Here is a 26065-nt window from a genome sequence, read left to right as displayed (position 1 = left end):
GTTATTGGATCATAGGGTAACTCTGTGCTTAACCATATCAGGAATAGCCAAATTACTTTTCCAAAGTGACTGCACTGTTTTTCATCCCTGCAGCAGTATATGAAGGTTTTAATGTATTCACAGTCTCATCAGCACTGGTTATTATCTGAAATTTTGATTCTGACAATTCTAGTGGATGTGAAATGATGTCTTACTGTGCTTTGATTTGCATTTCTCTGGTGGCTAATGATGTCCAAGCATCTTTTTTCATGTGCTTGAACACCTGCATATCTTCTTTGGAGAAATACCTACTCAAATCCTCTACCAATGTTTTTATTGGGTTGTTGGCCTTTTTGTTGAGTTGTGTGAGTTTTTGTATAGTCTAGGTACAGATTTCTTGGTAGTTATGTGGATTTGCAGTTGTTTTCTCCCATTCTGTGGCTTTTCACTTTCTTGCTCATGTCCTTTGAAGCATGCAAGTCCTTGTGTGCCTGTCCTTTGTTTCTTGTGCTTTTTTATCATATCTTGAAATCCATTGCCAAATCTAATGTCATGAAGATTTACCCTAAGATTTTTGTCCTAAGTCTTAACATTCAGTTCTTATATTTTGGTCTTTGATTAATTTGGAATTATTTTTTGTATATGGTATAACCAGTCGGACATGACTGAGCGACTTCACTTTCACTTTTCACTTTCATGCATTGGAGAAGGAAATGGCAACCCACTCCAGTGTTCTTGCCTGGAGAATCCCAGGGATGGGGGAGCCTGGTGGGCTGCTGTCTATGGGGTCGCACAGAGTCGGACACAACTGAAGTGACTTAGCACATATGGTATAACCAGAGAGTCCAATTTCACTTTTGGGCATGTGGCTCTTCAGTTTTGTTGAAAAAACTGTCATCTGTCCCTTAGGTACGTGGGTTTATTTCTGGACTGTTAGTTTTCTTTACCAGCCTGTGCCTCTCCTTGTGCCGCCACTACACTGTGCTGTTTACGGTAGCTTTGCAGTGAATTTTGAAATGAGAAAATGTGAGTCCTCATATTTTGTGCTTTTTTTCTTGAGATATCTTTTTTTTTGGCTTTGATATCAGGGTAATCCTGGGCTCATAGAATGAGTCTGAAAGTATTCCATCTCTTTCTAGTTTTTGGAAATGTTTATGAAGAATTGATATTATTTTTTGAATATTTGGTAGAATTGAGCATTGATGCCATCTAGCCCTGGTCTTTTCTTTCTTGATATTTGAGCCTTCTCTTTTTACCGATTCAATCTTTTCACATCATATAAATCTATATGGATTGCTATTTTCTTGAGTCAGTTTTATACTTTGTATCTTTTCAGGAATTTGTTAATTATATAAAGGCTGTATAATGTATTAGCATGCAACTGTAATAGTATTGCTTAATAAGCTATGTAGTTGTGTGCCCTGTTTCATTTCTAATTCTAGCAAGTGAGTTTTCTCTCCTTTTTCCTTGGCAACTCTAGAACTATATCAACTTTGATTTTTTTTTAAAACATCTTTTGTTTTCACTGATTTTCTCCATTGTTTTTCTATTCTGTTTCATTAATTTCTTCTTTAGTCTTTCAAATTTCTTTCTTTTTTCCATTAGATTTAGTGTGCTCTTTTTTAAAAATCTTCAGGTGAAAGGTTAGTTGATTATATTGGGATCTTTTCTTTTTTAATATAATTTTCCTCTAAGCACTACTTCAGCAGCATCTCACAAATTTTGGTGTGTTGTATCTTTATTTTCATTCTTTTCAATGTATTTTCTTATTCCCATTTTCATTTCTTTTACCTCTTGATTTTCTAGTTGTTTAATTTCCACATATTTGTAAGTTACTTAAATTTCTTTCAGCTGTTGACATATATTCATTCTATTACAGTTAGACAACATATTTTGTATGATTTTGCCTTTTCAAATTTATTGAGGTTTGTCTTAGGGTCGAATGTATTGTCCATCCTGGAAAATGTTCCATGTGCTTTTCAGAAAAATTTATATTCTTCCATTGTTGGGCATAGTGTTCTATAGATGTCTATTAGGTCACGTTGATTTAAGTGTGTTGTTCCGACTCTTTTTCATTTATGATCTTCTGCCTATTTTTCTATTCATGTTGAAAGTGGGGTATTAAAGTCCCAACTATTGCCTTTGAAATAAGTATTTGTTTTTCTTTGTTTCTGTCAGATTTTGCTTCATGTATTTTTCTGCTCTGTTATTAGGTGTCTGTATGTTTATAATATCTTTCTCGTGGATTGAAACTTTTATAGTTATAAAATGTCTCTCTGTATCTCTAGTAACTTGTTTTTAATTTTAAAATAGTTTTGTCTTATATTAGTATGCCAGTCCAGTTTTATTGTGGTTCCTGTTTGCCTGATGTTATTTTTCATTCTTTTACTTTCAATCTATTTGTATTATCTTCATACAAATTATCTATTGTATTATCTTCATAATTAAAAGATTATATAACTTTTAATATATAAAGGAGGACAAAGTAAAGAGATTTAGCAGATTCATCACCTCTCTATTTGACTTTGCTTTTCAGCTTTTGTGTCATTGTAGAATCCATAATACAATTTTGAATATTAGAAGCTTAATATTAACTTTTAATATATTAACTTAATATTAACTTTTTATTTCTCATTGAATTTGAAGCTGAACAGTGGTTTTTCTCTTTCCCACATCCTTGGGAAAGCTATATAATTTTTTTTTTTTAATTCACAAATATTTGAAATTCCTGTTGAGTAATACGCTCAGTCGCTAAGTCATGTCCTACTCTTTGCAACCCCATGGAATATATAGCCCACCAGGCTCCTCTGTCCATGGAATTTCCAAAGAATACTGGAGTGGGTTGCCATTTTCTTCTCCAGTATACCAAAGTTTTTCTAATTATAAATTCAGATATTATGAAATGCCTGTCTTTAGGCATATAAATATATTTATCTATTAAAAATAAAATAATTTAATTTCTTACCATATTTGTCTGTCACCCAGTTATGAATTAGTAAGTAAGCTAGTCTTAGCCATTGTATTAACCAATATATTAACATAATACAGGTTACTTATATCTACAAACAAAACTAGAAAACTATTTATATATTGGATCATTATATATCTATTATTTATAACTTGGCATGTTTTCCCAAAGTATTTGAAACCCAAATATTGCAGATTCTATTATATACTACCTAGCTTCTTTAAATCCCTTTGAGAAGACAAAATAGATAGAAATGTAAGTTTTAATGTGTATTTATATGTACTTTTGTTTTAAGGGAAAAATGTTATATTGTACATTTGCTAGAAAGCTTCACACATCATTCATGTCATGAAACTGTCTTATGAGTTAGATATGCTTGTAGAGTTATTCTTTTAGTACTTTGAGGAGCTAGACTTTCTGATTCCCAAATGGCAGCCCGAACCAGCCACAGTTAACTATGCTCCCTTCTAGAGTTAAGGTTGCAATGAGGTTTTTAAGAGTGACATTTGTTCATTGCAAATAAGACTTAAGTTTTTTCTGCAGAGACCTTGAACATTTAAAGAGTGACAAGTCAGTTTGGAGGGGAAAATTGTGAAATAAATAATACAAAGTATGAGCTATTATTAATTATACAATTAAGAATTTTCCTCTGAAATAAATATCAAGTGAAAATTTAGAAATTTCTGTTCAAATATTATATGGTTCTTTGGTACTGTCAGTGTCATAACATGATTGCTTCTACATTTATGACATCATTAGTTTTGGATTAGGAAACAGTTACTCTAAGCAGCAAAATCAAAGGAAATGTGAGAACTTCAGAAGTCCTTAGCAAGCAGAAATATTGCACAGAATAAACATGGAGTTATTGACTTTTCCCCCAAGATAAAATTCTATTGCCAGATAAGCTCAGAGAAAACATTTCAATAATTAACACAAACCTCACTAGTAATCTCGTTTTAAATATTTTCCTTGGTTTCTAACCATGTGCAATCTTCTGATAATGACAGGGAGTTAGAATTATTTCAAAATTAAATCAAATGACAGCACATCCTCTGACTTCTACTCTCATACATTTTATAAAATATGTATCTAGTGTTGACAAATTGAGATTGACAAAGTCACTAGAGCCTTTGGGGACATTTATAACTGGTGAAACGACAGAGAAAAGGAAAAAGAACGTTTTGTGGTCATTCCGAAAATCTTTTACTGAAAAAAATTCTTTAGGGAGATCTTTTATCTTGCAAAACAATACCTTTTTTTTTTTTCCAGTTTAATTGCTATAACTACAAACAAAATAAAGGCAAAAAATTTTATAAGCTACACTTGTGAGACTGACATACAAATTAATATCTCTAGTTTATTGTGCTCCTTGTTTTGTTTGGAAACTGATATTTATCAACACTCTAACCTTAGGTTATGTAGTAAGTATTTGAGAGTTTTATTCAGTTAGATAGACTTTTGCCATAGTGAGATACTTTAATAATAGTTAAATTTTTCCTCCCCTTTTCTATTTCAAAGATACTGTCTTTACTGTAGTGTTTTCCTTGAACAAATAGAATACCCAACGTTGGGAGATTTTCTGCCTTCTGTGTAAATAAGATGGAGAAGGCAATAGCACCCCACTCCAGTACTCTTGCCTGGAAAGTCCCATGGACGGAGGAGCCTGGTGGGCTGCAGTCCATGGGGTCGCTAAGTGTCTGACACGACTGAGCAACTTCACTTTCACGCATTGGAGAAGGAAATAGCAACCCACTCCAGTGTTCTTGCCTGGAGAATCCCAGGGACAGGGGAGCCTGGTGGGCTGCCATCCATGGGGTCGCACAGTCGGACACGACTGAAGTGACTTAGCAGCAGCAGTGTAAATAAGATACTCCAAATAAAGGCAGTTTCATGTGTTTCTCGTTATATAAGAGACAAGAGCCTCAAACTAGAGCTATATTTCCAGGATAACTGTTTTCTTTGCTTTCTCTTCTCTCTTCTTGCTGGGAAGAGGCACTTTATGTTCTCTCTCTGCGGATTTGACAGAAAAAGTATCTTCCAAGACAACCTCTGCTCAGAAAATGGCTTTCCTAAAAAGCTACAGAACTAGCTCTTCCTCCATTTTCTTCTCTTGTATTTCCTTCGAAACCGTTCCCCCCCACCTCATTCATTTTCCTGTGCTTAGAAATGAAAATCAACTTCAATACTTTTATATTTAAAAATGAATAAAATTTTAAAACTTTATATTTTTTTCTGCACTAGAAAAAAATGCAAGAAACTTTAGTATGAGGGCATTTTATAAAAATTATACTAGTGTTAAAAGATTAGATTAGTTTGCTGCATTTCAGGACCTGGCAGAGATGGGATTTGGGGGCAAACGTGGCTACTGTGACAGAAAGCAGGTCATGGAGTGTCAGTTATGGCATTCAAACCCGGAAGACCCAATTGTAGGAATAAACAAATCTTGACACAAAGCAATCAGCAATTTTGTTCTTTAGTGGCTAAGTTGTGCCCGACTCTTTGCACCCCCAGGGACTATAGCCTGAGAAGCTCCTCTGGCAAGAATACTAGAGTGAGTTGCCATTTTCTTCTCCAGGGGATCTTCCTGATCCAGGGTTCGAAACTGTGTCTCCTGGATTGCAGGCAAATTATCTACCACTGAGCCACTAGGGAAGCCCTTGCCCAAATTAAATGAAATTAGGGACTCCCTTGGAGGTCCAGGGATTAAGATCCATGCTTCCAATGCAGGAGATACGAGTTTGATCTGTGTTAGGCAGTTCAGTCGCTCACTCATGTCCGACTCTTTGTGACCTCATGAACCGCAGTACAACAGGCCTCCTTGTCCATCACCAACTCCTGGACTTTACCCAAACTCATGTCCATTGAGTCGGTGATGCCATCCAAACATTGCATCCTCTGTTGTCCCCTTCTCCTTCCACCTTAAATCTTTCCCAACATCAGGGTCTTTTCAAAAAATTCAGCTCTTTGCATCAGGTGGCCAAAATATTGGAGTTTCAGCTGCAACATCAGTCCTTCCAATGAACACCGAGGACTGATTTCCTTTAGGATGAAAGTCCAAGGGACTCTCAAGAGTCTTCTCTAACACCACAGTTCAAAAGCATCAAATCTTCTGTACTCAGCTTTGTTTATAGTCCAACTCTCACATCTGTACATGACTACTGGAAAAATCATAGCCTTGACTAGACAGACCTTTGTTGATAAAGTAATGTCTCTGCTTTTTAACATGCTGTCTAGGTTGGTCATAACTTTCCTTCCGAGGAGGAAGCATCTTTTAATTTCATGGCTGCAATCACCATCTGCAGTGATTTTGGAGCCCAGAAAAATAAAGTCTGATACTGTTTCAACTATTTCGCCATCTATTTCCTATGAAGTGGTGGGACCAGATGCCATGATCTTCGTTTTCTGAATGTTGAGCTTTAAGCCAACTTTTTCACTCTCCTCTTTCACTTTCACCAAGAGGCTTTTTAGTTCCTCTTCACTTTCTGCCATAAAGGTGGTGTCATCTGCATATCTGAGGTTATTGATATTTCTCCCAGCAATCTTGATTCCAGCTTGTGTATCTTCCAGCCGAGCGTTTCTTATGATGTACTCTTCATATAAGTTAAATAAGCTAGGTGACAATATACAGACTTGACATACTCCTTTTCCGATTTGGAACCAATCTGTTGTTCCATGTCCAGTTCTAACTGTTGCTTCCTGACCTGCATACAAGTTTCTCAAGATGCAGGTCTGGTGGTCTGGTATTCCTATCTCTTTCAGAATTTTTCACAGTTTATTGTGATCCACGCAGTCAAAGGCTTTGGCATAGTCTATAAAGCAGAAATAGATGTTTTTCTGGAACTCTCTTGCTTTTTCTATGATCCAGAAAATGCTGGCAATTTGATCTCTGGTTCAGCTTGAACATCTGGAAGTTCACGGTTTATGTATTGCTGAAGCCTGGATTAGAGACTTTTGAGCATTACTTTACTAGCGTGTGAGATGAGTGAAACCATGTGGTAGTTTGAGCATTCTTTGGCATTGCCTTTCTTTGGGATTGGAATGAAAACTGACCTTTTCCAGTCCTGTGGCCACTGCTAAGTTTTCCAGATTTGCTGGCATATTGAGTGCAGCACTTTCACAGCATCATCTTTCAGGATTTGAAATAGCTCAACTGGAATTCCATCACCTCCACTAGCTTTGTTCGTAGTGATGCTTTCTAAGGCCCACTTTACTTCACATTCCAGGATATCTGGCTCTAGGTGAGTGACCACACCAATGTGATTATCTGAGCCGTGAAGATCTTTTTTGTATAGTTCTTCTGTGTATTCTTGCCACCTCTTCTTAATATCTTCTGCTTCTGTTAGGTCCATTCCATTTCTGTCCTTTATTGAGCCCATCTTTCCATGAAATGTTCCCTTGGTATCTCTGATTTTCTTGAAGAGATCTCTAGTCTTTCCCATTCTATTGGTTTCCTCTGTTTATTTGCATTGATCACTGAGGAAGGCTTTCTTATCTCTCCTTGCTATTCTTTGGAACTCTGCATTCAGATGCTTATATCTTTCCTTTTCTCCTTTGCTTTTCGCTTCCCTTCATATCACAGCTATTTGTAAGGCCTCCTCAGACAGCCAGTTTGGTTTTTTGCATTTCTTTTTCTTGGGGATGGTCTTGATCCCTGTCTCCTGTTCAATGTCGCGAACCTCTGTCCATAGTTCATCAGGCACTCTGTCTATCAGATTTAGTCCCTTAAATCTATTTCTCACTTCCTCTGTATAGTCATAAGGGATTTGATTTAGGCCATACCTGAATTCTGAAGGAGATCAGCCCTGGGATTTCTTTGGAAGGAATGATGCTAAAGCTGAAACTCCAGTACTTTGGCCACCTCATGCGAAGAGTTGACTCATTGGAAAAGACCCTGATGCTGGGAGGGATTGGGGGCAGGAGGAGAAGGGGACAACAGAGGATGAGATGGCTGGATGGCATCACTGACTCGATGGATGTGAGTCTGAGTGAACTCTGGGAGTTGGTGATGGACAGGGAGGCCTGGCGTGCTGTGATTCATGGGGTCACAAAGAGTTGGACACAACTGAGCAACTGAACTGAACTGAACTGAATAGTCTAGTGGTTTTCCCCACACTGTTCAAGTCTGAATTTGGCAGTATTGAGTTCATGATCTGAGCCACAGTCAGCTCCCGGTCTTGTTTTTGCTGACTGTATAGAGCTTCTCCATCTTTGGCTGCAAAGAATATAATCAATCTGATTTTGGTGTTGACCATCTGGTGATGTCCATGTTTAGAGTCTTCTCTTGTGTTGTTGGAAGAGGGTGTTTGCTATGACCAGTGCGGTCTCTTGGCAGAACTCTATTAGCCTTGCCCTGCTTCATTCTGTACTCCAAGGCCAAATTTGCCTGTTATTCCAGGTGTTTCTTGACTTCCCACTTTTGCATTCCAATCCCCTATAATGAAAAGGACATCTTTTTTTGGTGTTAGTTCTAAAAGGTCTTGTAGGTCTTTATAGAACTGTTCAACTTCAGCTTTTTCAGTGTTACTTGGTCAGGGCATAGACTTGGGTTACCATGATATTGTATGGTTTGCCTTGGAAGTGAACAGAGATCATTCTGTCATTTTTGAGATTGCATCCAAGTACTGCATTTCGGACTCTTTTGTTGACTATGATGGCTCCTCCATTTCTTCTAAGGGATTCCTGCCCACAGTAGTAGATATAATGGTCATCTGAGTTGAATTCATTCATTCCAGTCCATCTTAGTTCGCTGATTCCTAGAATGTCGACGTTCACTCTTGCCATCTCCTGTTTGTCCACTTCCAATTTGCCTTGATTCATGGACCTAACATTCCAGGTTCCTATGCAGTATTGCTCTTTACAGCATCGAACCTTGCTTCTATCACCAGTCACATCCACAACTGGGTGTTGTTGTTGCTTTGGCTCCATCCCTTCATTCTTTCTGGAGTTATTTCTCCACTGCTCTCCAGTAGCATATTGGGCACCTACCGACCTGGGGAGTTCATCTTTTAGTGTCATATCTTTTTGCCTTTTTATACTGTTCATGGGGTTCTCAAGGCAAGAATACTGAAGTGGTTTAACATTCCCTTCTCCAGTGGACCACATTCTGTCAGACCTCTCCACCAGGACCTGTCTTGGGTGGCCCCACATGGCATGGCTTAATTTCACTAAGTTAGACAAGCTGTGGTCTGTTTGATCAGATTTGCTAGTTGTCTGTGATTGTGGTTTCAGTCTGTCTGCCCTCTGATGCCCTCTCTCAGCGCCTACCATCTTAATTTGGGTTTCTCTTACCTTGGATGTGGGGTATCTCATCCCATATGCTGCATGGCCAGAAAAACCCCAGAACAATGAATTTAATGAAAATAAAGTCCTTGAAGCTCAAATATCTCAAAAACACATTCTACGGAATTTGTTGATTAGCTGATTGTATTTATGGAAAGTGCATATTAAGTCATTTTTGTTTTAGCAAGCGATCGCGATATATCAGATGGTCTTATGTACACTTGTAGGTTTATTTGCTCTGTTTTTGTTTTGGGAATCAATTTTAATTGAGGAATGAACTATGTCAATGAAGAAAATTTATAAGGACATCTATCTTTCCAATCTAGCTTGGGATTGCTTTCCTGGGGGACACCAGTTTCTTCAGAGCCCCTATAAAAATGTCCATTTTGACTCCTTGCACCTCCAGTAGTCAGCCATTCAAGACCTGATATGTGACCATTTCCATTCTCCTGGATGTTATCGATTTCTGCTCTTTGATAGACCTGCTGAGATGCTGACCAAATGTGCTGAGGTATCAACTCATTAATGTTAGCTCCATGTGCTTTTCTTATGTATTTTTTTGCTATAAGGATTGAATCTTGTTACAACCAATTTATAACTCACACTGCAATATTTTTTTCATCAAGATTAAGTTAATCTGAGGGAGTATTACCATACTTCTCTATTCTGACAATAATAATAGTTAATGTAATGCCCAACAGTCCACCAATTGTTTTTATTTACAGTGTTTATAGAAGAGAGTCTATCATCATTATTCTTACCATATAATACAGGAAATATATTTTTGGGGGTTAACACTTCTAGAGTCACCAAGATAGCAGGTCAGATAGCCAAGTTTTGATCACAGGCAGTCAGTCTCCAAGGTTCGTGTACTTAACTTCAGTAACTTGCAAATAGTAAAATCCTGCCTATTTTAAGTGCCTGAGTTGCTTCAGTCATGTCCAGCTCTTTGTGACCCTATAGACTGTAGCCTGCCAGGCTCCTCTGTCCATAGGATGCTCCAGGCAAGAATACTGCAGTTGGTTGCCATGCCCTTCTCCAGGGGATCTTCCTAACCCAAGGATCGAACCCACATCTCTTGTGTCTTCTGCATTGGCAGGTGTATTCTTTACCACTGAGCCACCTGGGAAGTCCTTTCTTTATCGTTACCTAGCATTTTAAATTATTATACCCACATTTAAAAAATTTTTTAAAGTGGGAATTATTTTCCTTTTTTAGGTATGTAATATAGAAAGAACTTGGGAAAGATATCCTAATTTGGCTTCAAGTGAGGCTTTGCCTTCATTTTTTTTCCCCTAATTGCTAACCAGTTGGTCCATCACCAGATTTTGAGCAATCCTTTCTTTCTCCCCTGATTTTTTGATGCCTTCTCCACTCTGCACTAACATCTTACACATACTATTTTCAGAAATTTTTCAAGAAATCTGTAAGATCAGTTTATCTTTGTGCTATATATTAAGATAACTTCAGGTTGACTTGTCTTAAGATGTATCAGCTATTCAGTAAATTCACTTATAATGAATTTATCTTGTTCACAATATAAATGAATAATAATAAATGTAATAAAAAGTATTTGAATTGAAAAAAGATTGTATCAATTATGAGAAAGCTACCCTTAAATTTATGGCTATCCAGGTGGCTCAAGTGGTAAAGAATCCATATGCCAATGCAGGAGATGCAGGCAGGAGATGCAGGTTCAATCTCTGGGTTAGGAAGATCCCCTGGAGGAGGAAATGGTAACTCACTCCAGTATCCTTGCCTAGAAAATTCCATGGACAGAGGAGTCGGCAGGCTGCAGTCCATGGAGTCACGAAGAATCAGAAATGACTGAGGACACAAACACATACCCTTAAATTTACTATTAATGACTTTATCTTTTCTTTTATGGTACAGGCACAAGTTATTAGATTTTTTTGGTGATTGATACTTTGATATTTTAAATATTAAATATTTAAATATTAAATATGGATGGCATCACCGAATTGATGGACATGAGTGATGGACAGAGAAGCCTAGGGTGCTGTAGTCCATGGGTTCACAGAGACTCAGACACGACTGAGCAACTGAACTTTAATATTTTAAAGGTTGTTTAAAAGAAGATATAAAATTGATGTATCTACCATGTATGAAAACAAATTGGTGTTTCCACTTTTGTTTTCTCTGCTTCAAAAGATGAACCACTGTGGAACACAGGCCCCCATGTGTCTGTCTCTGAAAGATTCAGAAACATTGCCTCCACCTGGGGAACTCAAGCAACTGACAGCTTGTGCCACATGGTGATTTTTGTTCAGCACTGTGAAAGACTGCTGTCTTTTTCAAATCCTGGTGTCTGTAAGAAACTGTTGAAAGTTTTTTGTGTACTTCCTACAACCCACTCAAGGATGCATGGGATATTGTGCAGAAGGTAATAAAACATGTGGAATGCACATGAATTGCTAGTGTTGGAACTCTGTATTGGTGTGTTTGTGCCATCCTCTGGATGGGGTTTATGGAGCTAATGTAAATCTCAGTAAGATATTTGGTTTACTGCTGCTGCTAAGTCGCTTCAGTCGTGTCTGACTCTGTGCGACCCCATAGGCGGCAGCCCACCAGGCTCCACCATCCCTGGGATTCTCCAGGCAAGAACACTGCAGTGGGTTGCCATTTCCTTCTCCAGTGCATGAAAGTGAAAAGCGAAAGTGAAGTCGCTCAGTCGTGTCTGACTCTTAGCAACCCCATGGACTGTAGCCTACCAGGCTTCTCCATCCATGGGGTTTTCCAGGCAAGAGTACTGGAGTGGGGTGCCATTTGGTTTACTATTATTGCTAAAATGAGGCTAAATTTCTGGTTTAAATTGGCCATATTTGTTAAGGGTTCTTTGCCAAGATGTTTAAATCGTCAAAATTATTTGTTAATGTGGAAGTGTGAACAGTTAATATCAGCAATGGTAATTGATACCACTTATCTACTAGTAACATTCAGTAGGAAGTACCTTTCTCCTTTATGGTATTCTTCAGTTCAGTTCAGTCACTCAGTTGTGTCCGATTCTCTGTGACCCCATGGACTGCAGTACACCAGGCTTCCCTGTCCATAACCAACTCTCGGAATTTACACAAACTCATGTCCATTGAGTCAGTGATGCCATCCAGCCATCTCATCCTCTGTCATTCCCTTCCCCTCCTGCCTTCAACCTTTCCCATCATCAGGGTCTTTTCCAATGAGTCAGTTCTTTGCATCAGGTGGCCAAAGTATTGGAGTTTCAGCTTCAGTGTCCGTCCTTCCAATGCATATTCAGGACTGATTTCCTTTAGGATGGACTGGTTGGATCTCATTGCAGTCCAAGAGACTCTCAAGAGTCTTCTCCTACACCACAGTTCAAAAGTATCAATTCTTCAGTGCTTAGCTTCCTCAAAGTCATAACCCCAGTCTAATCATTAGCAAGTTCACATAAACCCAAATTGAGGAACATTCTACGAAACATGTAAATAGTACTATTTAGAAGTGTCAAAATCAAAGAAAACCATGAAAGAGTAAGAAATTGTCAAAGATTGGAGAGGACTAAGCAAGCATGAGTAAGGCATTATGAAGATATCCTGGACTGAGTAACTAGAACTTTTTAGAAAAGAACATTCATGAAAAACTGGTAAAAATCTAAACAGAGACTTCAGTTTATTTATGAGTAGAATCCTAAAGGCAATTTTTTAGTTTTGACAAATGTATCATGGTTTTTTTAATAAGTGAACATTAGTGGAACATGGATAAAGATTATAAGGGATAGCTGTGTGTTATTTTGCATACTTTGTGTGAATATAAATCATTTTAAAATAAAATGCTCATCACAAAACAAACCAAAGTTATTTTGGAAAGCAAAGAAAACTGTGAATGCAATAGAGATTGACTGGTACAGGGATGCTATCTTATAAGGGCACCTGGGAAATGTCTCTCTGAATAGGTGATGAACTTGAGCTGAGCTCTGAATGAAGAGAAAGGTGGGAATAAGCATTCCAGGTAAAAAGAACAGCAAATGCGAACGTCCTTAGGCAGTTGTAAAGATGGACACTCGAGGAACTGAAGGAGAAACAACATGGCAGAAACACTGAGTGGATGATCCCTAGGAGGTGAGATCAGATGAGATGAATTTGGAAGGGGGAATCTATAGGGCCTGTAGACCATGGTAAGAACTTACATTTAGTCCTAGCTGCAATAAAGTCTAATGGGATTTTAAATAGGTGAATAACATGATCTGAGGATTGTATTCAAAAGGCTACTATCCCTGTAGAAGACTCTATCTAGGAGGCTATTGCATTAATTCAGTAGAAAGATGGTGGTGGCTTAGGGGTTGGGGGAGGTGGAAATGGCTTAGACTAGTGGAAAAGGAAAGAGGGTATTGAGTTGAGATGTCTTTTAGAGATGGAAGCTCATGTATTAGATATGGGAGAAGATGGAAAGAGAGAAACCAAGAACAACATCTAGGTTTTTTTCTTGAGTAATTGGGATGGGACAGAGTACAATCACACTGGCTGGGGAGAGAGAAAGGAATCAAGAATTATGTTTTGGCCTGTTATCTAAGACGGGGCATGAGATATACAGACATAAAATACATAGCAGACTTGTGACCTTGACACTGATCATGGTATTGACTAAGGATATTGAAGAATAAGGACCCTTACAGGGAGCCCCAAAATATATTGTCATGGAGCTCAGAATCGATAACTAATGAATCTAATGAATTTTTTCCATTCCTTTCCTTTTATAGCTAAATTATGACTTTGAATTCTTTGAAAATAGACAATGTACTCTTTACATCAATAGCAGTGTTTAATAGAACTAGTGGCCCAACTCAGCTGCAAGGAACTCAAAATAGAAACTACATAATGGCATTTTTTTTTTTTTTTACTTTGAGAGCTTAGACAAGTATGAAGCTGATAAAGGAGGGATTTATTCCTGGTTGAAGATGGGGGGTAGTGTGCTGATATGTGACCAGGTTATGGGGGAAAACCAGTCCCCTTCTGATTTATTATCTGATCTCATCCATATGTAGGAGACTGAAATACTGCTGTGGATCAGTAGGCAAACATTGCTTCAGCAAATAATAATTGTATGGGTAACATCTGGGCTTCCCAGGTTGGCACTAGTGGTAAAGAACCCACCTACCAATGCAGGAAACTTAAGAGACAAGGGTTTGATCCCTGGGTTGGAAAGATCTCTTAGAAGTGGGCACAGCAACCCACTCCAGTATTTTTGCCTGGAGAATCCTGTGGAAAGAGGAGCTTGATGGGCTACAGTCCGTAGGGTCACAAAGAGTCAGACACAACTGAAGTGACAGTATGCACACACACACACACACACACATACGCATGGGTTACATCTACAAACATTTTCATCCTGAGATTACTAGACTCACCAAATTAGAAAACCCCAAATGACACAGATACACCAAACCAATGGCAAAGAATATACATTATAAATTACAGTTAATTTCAGTAAATTACAATCGAAAAGATTAAAAGTTGTAAATACTGGAGGTAAGGAGAGGATAAAATTTATGATGTGGTGTTGTCAAAGAAAGCTTTTCTGAGCACAGGGCACTGACACTGAGAGTTTGAAAATGAATAGCTCTTGGTCAGAAAAAGGGTGAGGGAAGGAGCTTCCCAGATAGCAACAGTAATACATGGATGGCCTTAATGTTATTAGGATAGGGTATACTCACAAAAGTAAGGGCAGGACAAAGATGTTGGATCTCAGTGAGCAAGTGAGAGCATAATAAAACATGTACTTGGAAGGGCTGCTGCTGCTGCTGCTAAGTCACTTCAGTTGTGTATGACTCTGTGTGACCCCATAGACAGCAGCCCACCAGGCTTCCCCGTCCCTGGGATTCTCCAGGCAAGAACACTGGAGTGGGTTGCCATTTCCTTCTCCAATGCATGAAAGTGAAAAGTGAAAGTGAAGTCGCTCAGTCGTGTCCGACTCTGTGCGACCCCATGGACTGCCGCCTACCAGGCTCCTCTGTCCATGGGATTTTCCAGGCAAGAGTACTGGAGTGGGGTGCCATTGCCTTCTCCGTGGAAGGGCAGTGGGGCCTAATATTTAAGGAGCTCTGCATTTCATTCTCTGTGCACTGAAAAGTCTTTGGAGAATTATCCTGGGAGAGTTAGTTCGTAAATGTTCACATTCCTTACACAGCTGCTGGCCAACTAAACCTGGCTGCAGGCAGTATGTTCAGTAGGGAAGGGTAGCATCTGCTCAGTTAGTAAAGCTCGTGTCTTTCACTGGAAAGGAGAAAATCCAGAGAGACACATTAGCTTCACTCAGTGGCCAAGCTGAGATATTTTGAAAAATATTGTGTGTTTTCTTTTTTAAGTATTTTTCAGTACTCTTTACACCATATTTTTTCAACACTCTTTACACATGGTACCTCAGACTGTAAAGAATCTGCCTGCAATGCCGGAGACCCAGGTTCGATCCTTGAGTCAGGCAGATCCCATGGAGAAGGGACTAGCTACCCACTTCAGTATTCTTGCTTGGAGAATCCCATGGACAGAGGAGCCTGGCAGGCTACAGTTGATGGGGTTGCAGAGTCGGACACGACTGAGTGACTAACATACTTTTTATAAAATTTCAAATAATGTTATCAAATATTTATGTAAATAAATATTTTTTTTTGCAGATGTTTCAATGGAAAGAACCAACAATTGACCAACACTGGTGGTGGTGGTGGTGTAGTCACTAAGTTGTGTCCAACTTTTGTGACCCCATGGACTGTAAACTGCCAGGCTCCTCTGTCCATGGGATTCTCCAGGCAAGAATACGGGGGTAGGTTGCCATTTCCTTCTCCAGGGGATCTTCCCAATCCAGGAATCGAACTGGGTTTCCTGCATTGCAGGCAGATTCTTTACTGACTGAGCTATATAAGAGAAGCCCTATCAGTTTAAGAAATAGTGGCAACTGTTTAAAATTTAAAAAAAAAATAACTTTTACTCTAGAGAATAGCATAATAACATACAAATAATTACTTCAACAGAAATTTTATTTTGTTATTGTTTGCATTGAATTTAGAAACTCAATATTTAAAATTTGCATTTCACAACATGCCCTTAAAATGTAAGAAATATTTCCTGTTTTATTGATATTACTACTCATTCAATTTCTCAAGCCTGAATATTCAGAATTAATTCTCTCATTCTCCATATTCAAGTCCTCATACTGGTTTTAGGGAAAGGGAGATGATTGTTATTTTTTATTTTTAATATACAAGTTAGTCAAACATATACATAATTATCCTCTCTGATATGCCAGTAAAAGCCTACCTTGAAGTACCATTTAGACTTCAATTAAACGTCATAGATAGCAAACAAAAATGTCACTTAATCCTCTTAAGAATTTCTTTTTCATGCTTAGCAAGAATCTGGGACAAATGTTCAATAATGATGGTGATTTGGCCACTTTACAATGTCAGGCTGCAGTGTCTGTGAGCCTAGAAAGGCTCTTTCTGCACGGTGACAGGGTGAAGGTCTAGGTTCAGCCTTTTTATCTGCTTTTAGACAGAATAAAATGAAAAACCCAAAGGCTGAAAGAGGGCTGGTGGTAACTGAAACTTGCCCCCCTTTAAGGAGCTTATTTGGGAAAAACCTTATCACAACTATTTCAGATTTCCCTGGCTTTTCTCAGTCTCATCTTCAATGAGACTATGAAATGTTTTTTAACTTGGATGTATTTCTACCCCAAATCTATGGTGATTGGGTAGGCAACAGTCAGTCATATTTACCTTAAAAACCATCAAAAAAGCAAAAATTAAGGGAAAAAAATCTCACTTTAATAGTATATTCTCATGACTAGGTTTTGTTTTTTATAATTCATATGTCATTTTCACACAATTTATCTACCCTTAGTGATTTTTAGAAGCCAAATAAGAAACACTGATTTAAGATTATAATTGTAAAGAGGGTCATTTAAACAAAAAGATTGAATGCTTTTATTAGAATAATGCATGGAAAAATATTTTTCACATTTTACATAGTTAGCAAAATAGTCCTTAAGCTATACATGAAGAGGCAACATATCAATTGAAAATAGGCTATGAGAAATTAAGATTGTATTCTAGAAAGCCTGCAGCACCCATGAAAAAATAAAATAGCATAGCTAATCAACCAACAAGGAGATAAAATGGAATCATAAAATATACTGTTTGCTTGAGGCAGAAAAATGTGAAAAGTGCCAATAAGACAAACAGAAAACAACAACATGGTAAATTTAAACCCCACAATATCAATAATCAATTAAACAAAAATGGTCTAAAACCTCAACTCAAAGTCAGAAACTGTCAAATTGGATAGAAAAGTAAGACACAACCATGGGGTGCCTAGAAAAACCAACTTTAAAGATTTCTAAAAATGAGGTTGAAAGTGTAAGAAAGAAAAAGATCTACTTAGGTAACACAAATCACAAGGAATATGAGTAGCTAAATTAATAGACAAAGATTATAGAGCAAAGAATATTACATGGAAAGGCAGCATTCATTTCCTAATGATAAAAGAGTCACTTGAACAACAGAACATAAAAATCTAAATCCTTAATGTACCTAATAACAGAGATTCAAAATATATGAAGCAAACTTACCCATCTTCAAGAAGAGATATACAAATCTATAGTCTATGTTGGAGATTAATGCCCATCTGTCAATAACTGAGCATGTAGAAACAACAGCAAAGTGGAGGAGACTAGAAAACCCATATTATCTACAAATTGCAAAATTGGAGGAGGCTAGGCAATCAGTATTATTTACAAATTGTACATGAAGCATTTACTGAGATATAACACATTCTGGGCCCTAAATTAAGGAAATTAGAATATTAGAAAAAGTTTGAAGTTAATTAAAAGAAAAACCTACTACACATTTATATTGGAAAAGAAAAACAGTCACAAATTAAAGGCCTCAGCTTATACACTGGACCTAGAAGAAGTACAGATGAGACCCAGAGTAAGCAGGAAACGGAAATAATGATCAGAGTGAAAGTCACTGAAACAATACACAAAACAGAAAACTCAAGAAAATTAAAAGGTAGTTCTTTGAGAAATTCGAGAAAATTAATAAGTTCCTAGCCAATTCAATCAATAAAAAAGAAGATAGAAACTACCAGTATCAGGAATAACAGACATAATATAACTACAGATTCTACATATATTACAATAAAGGATTACTATGAATAACTCTGCCAACGAACTCAACATAAATGAAACAGACAAATTTCTTGAAATATGCAAAATGAAAGCTCATTCAAAATAAATAACTTCAACGACCTAATGTCTATTCAATAAACTGTATTTCTAGTTAAAATCTATCACACAAAACAAGGAAACAAAAACTCATGCCCAGATGACTTAGGAATTCTTCCCAACATGTAGGGAGGAAATACCAATTTTACACAACTCTTCCAAAAAATATAGAAAAGGGACAGCTAACCTTCTGCGCTGCTGCTGCTGCTGCTGCTGCTAAGTCACGTTAGTGGTATCTGACTCTGTGCGACCCCATAGACGGCAGCCCACCAGGCTCCCCCGTCCCTGGGATTCTCCAGGCCAGAACACTGGAGTGGGTTGCCATTTCTTTCTCCAATGCATGAAAGTGAAAAGTGAAAGTGAAGTCACCCAGTCATGTCTGAGTCTTCGTGACCCCATGGATTGCAGCCTGCCAGGCTCCTCCACCCATGGTATTTTCCAGGCAAGAGTACTGGAGTGGGGTGCCATTAAACTTCTGTGATGTCAGCATTATTCCAAAAGTAAAATCAGATACAGGCATTACAAGAAAAGTATGGAGCAACATCCCTCATGAATATAAATACATATGACCAAAAAAACTGCACATGAAAAAAACCACGTAGTGATTTGGGTTGCAAATAACAGAAAACAAGTAGAAATAATGTAAAAAGAAAATCAACACTAAAAGGTTTTAGGATATGTCATTGAATCTGAGGAAGAGTTAAATGGAATCCCTCAGAAAGTGTGGGCAAGAGAGCAACTCCATAATCTTAGCCGTAGGAATCTGCCTGGTGGCTCAGACGGTAAAGAATCCACATGCAATGTGAGAGACCTGGGTTCAATCCCTGGGTTGGGAAGATCCCCTTGGGGAGGGCATGGCAACCCATTCCAGTATTCTTGTCTGGAGAATCCCCATGTACAGAGGAGCCTGACTGGCTACAGTCCATTGGGTGGAAGGCACATGGGGAATAGGGAGGGTCGCAAAGAGTCCGACACAACTGATCAATTAAGCACGCACACAGACATCCCTATAGAGCTCCATTATTAACCTGTCTCAGCTTTCAACTCATCTCTGTTTAGTTCTAAATTCTTCTGGGAAGCAATCTGATGAGCCTATCTTTGTTCATAATGTGCTGAATTTGGCACTGGGGTATGAGTACTACCATGATGGCGGTAGACTCAGTTTTATAATCCTGTGCATGACTATGGAGGAGGCAATTCCTAAGGAAGGGATGTCCAGGTGACTGCTATAAATTTCTGGAGATTGTAATGTTTCATTACTTAATAATGCAGACTAAAATTTAGAATCCAAGATATGAATGCTAAAATTGTTTCAAAATATGATTCTAAATTATCTTCATTTGATCTCACCTTGAAAAGGGAAAAAAAGTATTATAAAAGAAAAATGAGAACTAGTAAATCTTAACCTATATTAAAACATACTTCTCAAAAAATTGTCCTCTTAGATATCACCTATTTATCTTATCAGTTGGATAAATCTATACACCTTAACCTTTTGCAGCTGTTTCTGATGCAAATTTATACCCATGTGGCCCTGATGAAACTGAAATTGAAGGTGACTGTGTTTGTATCAGTTTGTTTTTAACAATGTATTTATAAACCAATAATTTCAAAAGGTTTTTATTTTCTGTAACTTACTTTATGTGTTGAATTATAGTAATATTCGACAAATAGTCTAGTGGATATCAAAAATAAAAATCACTCTATTATGCCTTTAAGAAATAGTCTTGGAACTGGCAGAGGTATAGAGAGTGGGGTATATTCATGTCCTACAGATATATGTGTATATTGGTAGAATCTTTTCATGAGAAAATCTGGCAATTCATCTCAACAGCCTTAAAAATTCACATGTATTTATATCTAGGAATTCCACTTTCAAAATCTACCTAAAGAAATATTTAAAGTTAGTTATAGGAGCATTTTTCAAATAATATGAAAAAAATTGCACATATCCAGTTCCTGCTGGTTAATTCAGTAGTTTTGATGCATGCATTATGATGAAATATCTGTAAACAATATTATAATTCAAGGACACATACTTTGACCTTAGTAGTAGTCTTGGTACTTTGTACCAAATAAGCTTGAAAGATAAACCCAAAAATGTTCATGGTGGTCCCTTCCCAATCAATATTTTTCATTTTCTAATTTAAATTTTTAAAAGTTATTTCAAATGTTAAGGCCCCCTTCCTGCAACAAAAAACTCTAAATAGTTTGTCTAATAAAATTTATGATGTCTAGCTAATAGGGGGCAGAAATTAAAATTATTTATTGAAACATTAAGCTGTGAAAAGAAGAGAAGCAAAAAGCAAAGTAGAAAAGGAAAGATATAAACATCTGAATGCACAGTTCCAAAGAATAGCAAGAAGAGATAAGAAAGCCTTCTTCAGCGATCAATGCAAAGAAATAGAGGAAAACAACAGAATGGGAAAGACTAGGGATCTCTTCAAGAAAATCAGAGATACCAAAGGAACATTTCATGCAAAGATGAGCTCGATAAAGGACAGAAATGGTATGGACTGAACAGAAGCAGAAGATATTAAGAAGAGATGGCAAGAATACACAGAAGAACTGTACAAAAAAGATCTTCACGACCCAGATAATCATGATGGTGTGGTCACTGACCTAGAGCCAGACATCCTGGAATGTGAAGTAAAGTGGGCCTTAGAAAGCATCACTACGAACAAAGCTAGTGGAGGTGATGGAATTCCAGTTGAGCTATTTCAAATTCTTAAAGATGACGCTGTGAAAGTGCTGCACTCCATATGCCAGCAAATTTGGAAAACTCAGCCGTGGCCACAGGACTGGAAAAGGTCAGTTTTCATTCCAATCCCAAAGAAAGGCAATGCCAAAGAATGCTCAAACTACCGCACAATTGCACTCATCTCACACACTAGTAAAGTAATGCTCAAAATTCTCCAAGCCAGGCTTCAGGAATATGTGAACCGTGAACTTCCTGATGTTCAAGTTGGTTTTAGAAAAGGCAGAGGAACCAGAGATCAAATTGCCAACATCTGCTGGATCATGGAAAAAGCAAGAGAGTTCCAGAAAAACATCTATTTCTGCTTTATTGACTATGCCAAAGCCTTTGACTGTGTGGATCACAATAAACTGTGGAAAATTCTGAAAGAGATGGGAATACCAGACCACCTGACCTGCCTCTTGAGAAATCTGTATGCAGGTCAGGAAGCAACAGTTAGAACTGGACATGGAACAACAGACTGGTTCCAAACTGGAAAAGGAGTACGTCAAGGCTGTATATTGTCACCCTGTTTATTTAACTTATATGCAGAGTACCTCATGAGAAACACTGGACTGGAAGAAACACAAACTGGAATCAAGATTGCCGGGAGAAATCTCAATAATCTCAGATATGCAGATGACACCACCCTTATGGCAGAAAGTGAAGAGGAACTCAAAAGCCTCTTGATGAAAGTGAAAGTAGAGAGTGAAAAAGTTGGCTTAAAGCTCAACATTCAGAAAACGAAGATCATGGCATCCAGTCCCACCACTTCATGGGAAATAGATGGGGAAACAGTGGAAACAATGTCAGACTTTATTTTTCTGGGCTCCAAAATCACTGCAGAGGTGACTGCAGCCATGAAATTAAAAGACGCTTACTCCTTGGAAGAAAAGTTATGACCAACCTAGATAGCATATTCAAAAGCAGAGACATTACTTTGCCAACAAAGGTTCGTCTAGTCAAGGCTATGGTTTTTCCTGTGGTCATGTATGGATGTGAGAGTTGGACTGTGAAGAAGGCTGAGCGCCGAAGAATTGATGCTTTTGAACTTGGTGTTGGAAAAGACTCTTGAGAGTCCCTTGGACTGCAAGGAGATCCAACCAGTCCATTCTGAAGGAGATCAGCCCTGGGATTTCTTTGGAAGGAATGATGCTAAAGCTGAAACTCCAGTACTTTGGCCACCTCATGCAAAGAGTTGACTCATTGGAAAAGACTCTGATGCTGGGAGGGATTGGGGGCAGGAGGAGAAGGGGACGACAGAGGATGAGATGGCTGGATGGCATCATTGACTCGATGGACGTGAGTGAACTCCGGGAGTTGGTGATGGACAGGGAGGCCTGGTGTGCTGCGATTCATGGGGTCACAAAGAGTCGGACACGACTGAGCGATTGAACTGAACTGAAACCATATTGACATAAAATGAATCAGGATAAATAATATAAAATTTAGATACCAGCTCTTTTTCTTTAAAAAGTGGTACTGGAATAATCCTCAAAGTAAATCACTCTGTGTTGTTTTTCTATGCCCTATTTCATTTGCAAATGGATTTTCCAGCCCATTTTTCTAGTGCTCTCTAAACAAGCAATTGTTGTATCTCAAAGTCTCAGTTTGATTAGACCCTGTTAGAATAAAATAATATCCTTAATAATAGAAACATTAACCATAAGTATAATTTTTTTTCTGCATTATAGACTTGGATTTTCTTTGTGATACACTTATATTAAAGTAAAATCACTTCTCCCTCTTGAATAAACAATAAATTTAAGCCACCTGTTATGATACTCAGAATATTTGTGTAATTGTAAAAATTGCAGTACAACGTCACACACAATTTGAGAAAGTAACGCTTGAATGAAAATATTGAGTCAAAAATTAACAGATACAGCTTCAGGATAAAATAGAGAATACATTACAGCAGGTGTTTTGTTAGAATTGACAAAGTGATAATTGTGCCTTTCAAGCAGAAATAATTTATCTGTTGTTGTTTTTGGAATCTTTTTGTTTATATTTTACCAAATGTTTTTTGATCTACATTCTTGCAAGCAGTGATTAGCTTACCCAAATAGAGGATGCCAAGTGATTCAAAAATTAATTTCATGATTTATTTTCTTTTCAGTCATTTGTTATCTCTTCCTAGGAATCAGTTCCATAGATAGTTCTTCCCTATTTGGAAATAAATTCAACATTTTTTTTTAGTTTATTTAATAGAAAATTTTCATTCAGATATGTAATTTTTCAAAAATCATATATACTCGAAAGTAGTCTATTATTTCCTTAAAATCTAGATAATGATTTGGCCTAATGTTTAAAATGTTTGGCAAAATAATTATTACTGAGATTAATTTGGGATGGTTCATTTGTTATTGGGATTTTGTAACTAGATGTCTAACAAATAATACTTTAAAATATCTGAAATTACATAACTTTGTTCCCCTCACATTTAGACTAAGGTCTCAGAATTTCCCAAAATCTACATTACAGAATTGAGAAAATTATTTTGTGATTATCGTAAATTAATTACAGTGCATATCACAGAAAATATTTGTATTTTTTAGGACATTTAAAAAAATCTTACTTTTAATATTTATCAGTCAGATATTTTTCTCTTTTCTAAAATAGAACAAAAAAAAAATCAAAAGGTATTTTGAAACATTTAGATTCCCCCAATTTAATCTTAAAAATGCCCAGGGCTAAAAATTGTAAAATCTTCCAGAGTTCCTCGAGAAACCTTAAACTTTTTTAACCTCAGAAAAATGAAAAGAATGACTATTGTTTAACACTTGATATTTTTCACTACTGCTCCTGCTGCTGCTAAGTTTCTTCAGTTGTGTCCGACTCTGCACGACCCCATAGACAGCAGCCCACCAGGCTCCTCTGTCCCTGGGATTCTCCAGGGAAGAACACTGGCGTGGGTTGCCATTTCCTTCTCTGAATATTTCCCACTAACATCGTGTAATCACTTCTGTAATGAACATCTCTTTCAACCCAGAGTAATGATGGATTGGGTTATGAGAGTAATTTATAGGAGTAAAAGGGTAAAGCATTTGATTTTGCATCATCATGACTATATTTATATCAGGAAATTATAGAGTAGAAATCTTATTTGTCCCTTTTTTTTAGAAAAGATAATTGCTTAACAGAAAGTAAATTCCTTTTCAAGAGCTAGACTTTTCAAGAGTAGTCATATTCAACATGCATTAATACAAGCTTGATAAGCTGACATATTTCTCTGCTATTAATATCTATGAGATTATGAGTCAAAGTAAGAATATGGTACTTTGCTGATTGCCAGAGAATAATTATTTTTCTAAATGTATTTTACTTTTCCTTAATATAAATCCCTGAGTTACAGTCTTCATGAGCTTTCCCGTAACAACTCTTTAAGATGACCAACTGCAAATTTTCTCCCACCAGGTCAGCTGTCTGTGTCATTAGCACCACCACCTCCAGGAAGGCCAGAGGTTGTGGTGGAGCTTATTGAGTCCAGGCTTTTCTGTAGGTGTGCTTTTGATGTTTTCCCTACAAACAGCTTGGTGGGATTTCACATAGCTTGGTCTAGGCTTTCTTCTCAAGAAATCAGAGAAGAACTGAAACAAGAGACCACAGTTCAGGCATTCTCTCTTTTAGAATTGGATGGTATAAATCTCAGACTTGGAGACAGGGTATGTTCAAAAAGTTGGATTTTCTTTTATTTTCATAAATGTGTTAATTTTTAAAAATGGATTTTAAAATTGGAAGTGGGGATGAATTGGGACATTAGCATTGACACATATATAGTCATGTAAAATAGATAGCTAGTGGGAACCTGCTACAAAGCACAGGGAGCTCAGCTCAGTGCTCTGAATGACCTAGATGGGTGAGGAGGGTCAGGGAGGTCCAAGAGGGAGGTGATATATGTATACTTAGAGCTGATTCACTTCATTGTGCAACAGAAACTAACACAGCATGGTAAAGCAATTATACTCCAAGAAAAATGAAAAACAAAAATGTTAAAAAATATATATATTTAATATAAGCTTTATCCTCAGGATATAAAGCACAATGTTTTTCTTTTAATTTTTTTCTTGGAAGTTGTGCCAACTCCGGTGATAACTGGATTAATCAGTAATCTTAGTGACTTTATATGAGTATCTGCTTTAGTAATTCACTGATTATTATCAAGGAACCCTTATGAATTTATGTCCCTTTCTTGTTTTAAAATATAATTTTATTCTGGAAAAAAGTTTCTATTTTTTCAATGATAATATCATTTATTATCCACCTTTAAAACATCTTAAGTACAAAGTCTACAAAACACTGATTTATGTTGAGGTTTATATAATTAATATTTTATAATGGACTTTTTCTCAATTTTCAAGCAAGCTTTTAAATTACTTTTTTCTATTATATCTTATGCACAATCTACCAAAAGTTAGAGTTAAGTATTTTAATAATTTATCCATATGTCTTCCAGAATTGTGTTGGTAAATGACTATTTGTTAACTGTATTCATAGATATTTTGTAGTGCTTCTGTCTTTTTCTTGGAGAACCCACATGTACAAAGTTTAGCCATCGAAAGCCGAGAATTTTTTGCCGGCATTAAGGTATGTAGCAGTGGGTATAGATTTGAAAGATTATTCCTCTGGAACTGTGTTTTCCACATTGTGATCTGTGGCTGCTGGTTCCAGAACCACATCACAGACTCCATGCTGAGACCCAGGAGTTTGTATTTTTTGAGAAATAGCTCAAATAATTCTAGTGCCAGTGAGCTCTGAGGGCCTGTTACTGAACTACAGTTGGAATATACTTGCTTTTTTTTTTTCTTTCAGAAAAAAATTCTGTCTGCCTTGAACCAGAATCATGAAGG

At 37.2% G+C, this 26065-nt stretch overlaps 1 protein-coding gene across 1 annotated transcript in view; it reads left to right on the top strand.

Moving 5' to 3' along the window:
- The first annotated feature begins 9506 nt into the window (after positions 1-9506).
- The window catches only part of VWDE (von Willebrand factor D and EGF domains), a 98474-nt gene continuing 81915 nt past the window's right edge, over positions 9507-26065 (top strand). The window contains 5 exon segments of the mRNA XM_061415369.1: positions 9507-9737; positions 11399-11630; positions 19980-20045; positions 24633-24880; positions 25713-25804. Coding sequence (XP_061271353.1) covers positions 9507-9737; positions 11399-11630; positions 19980-20045; positions 24633-24880; positions 25713-25804 — 869 coding nt within the window.

Source organism: Bos javanicus, chromosome 4 (assembly GCF_032452875.1).
Source record: "Bos javanicus breed banteng chromosome 4, ARS-OSU_banteng_1.0, whole genome shotgun sequence".
In the NCBI taxonomy this organism is placed as follows: Eukaryota; Metazoa; Chordata; class Mammalia; order Artiodactyla; family Bovidae; genus Bos; species Bos javanicus.
This window is presented reverse-complemented; position numbering and strand designations above follow the sequence as displayed.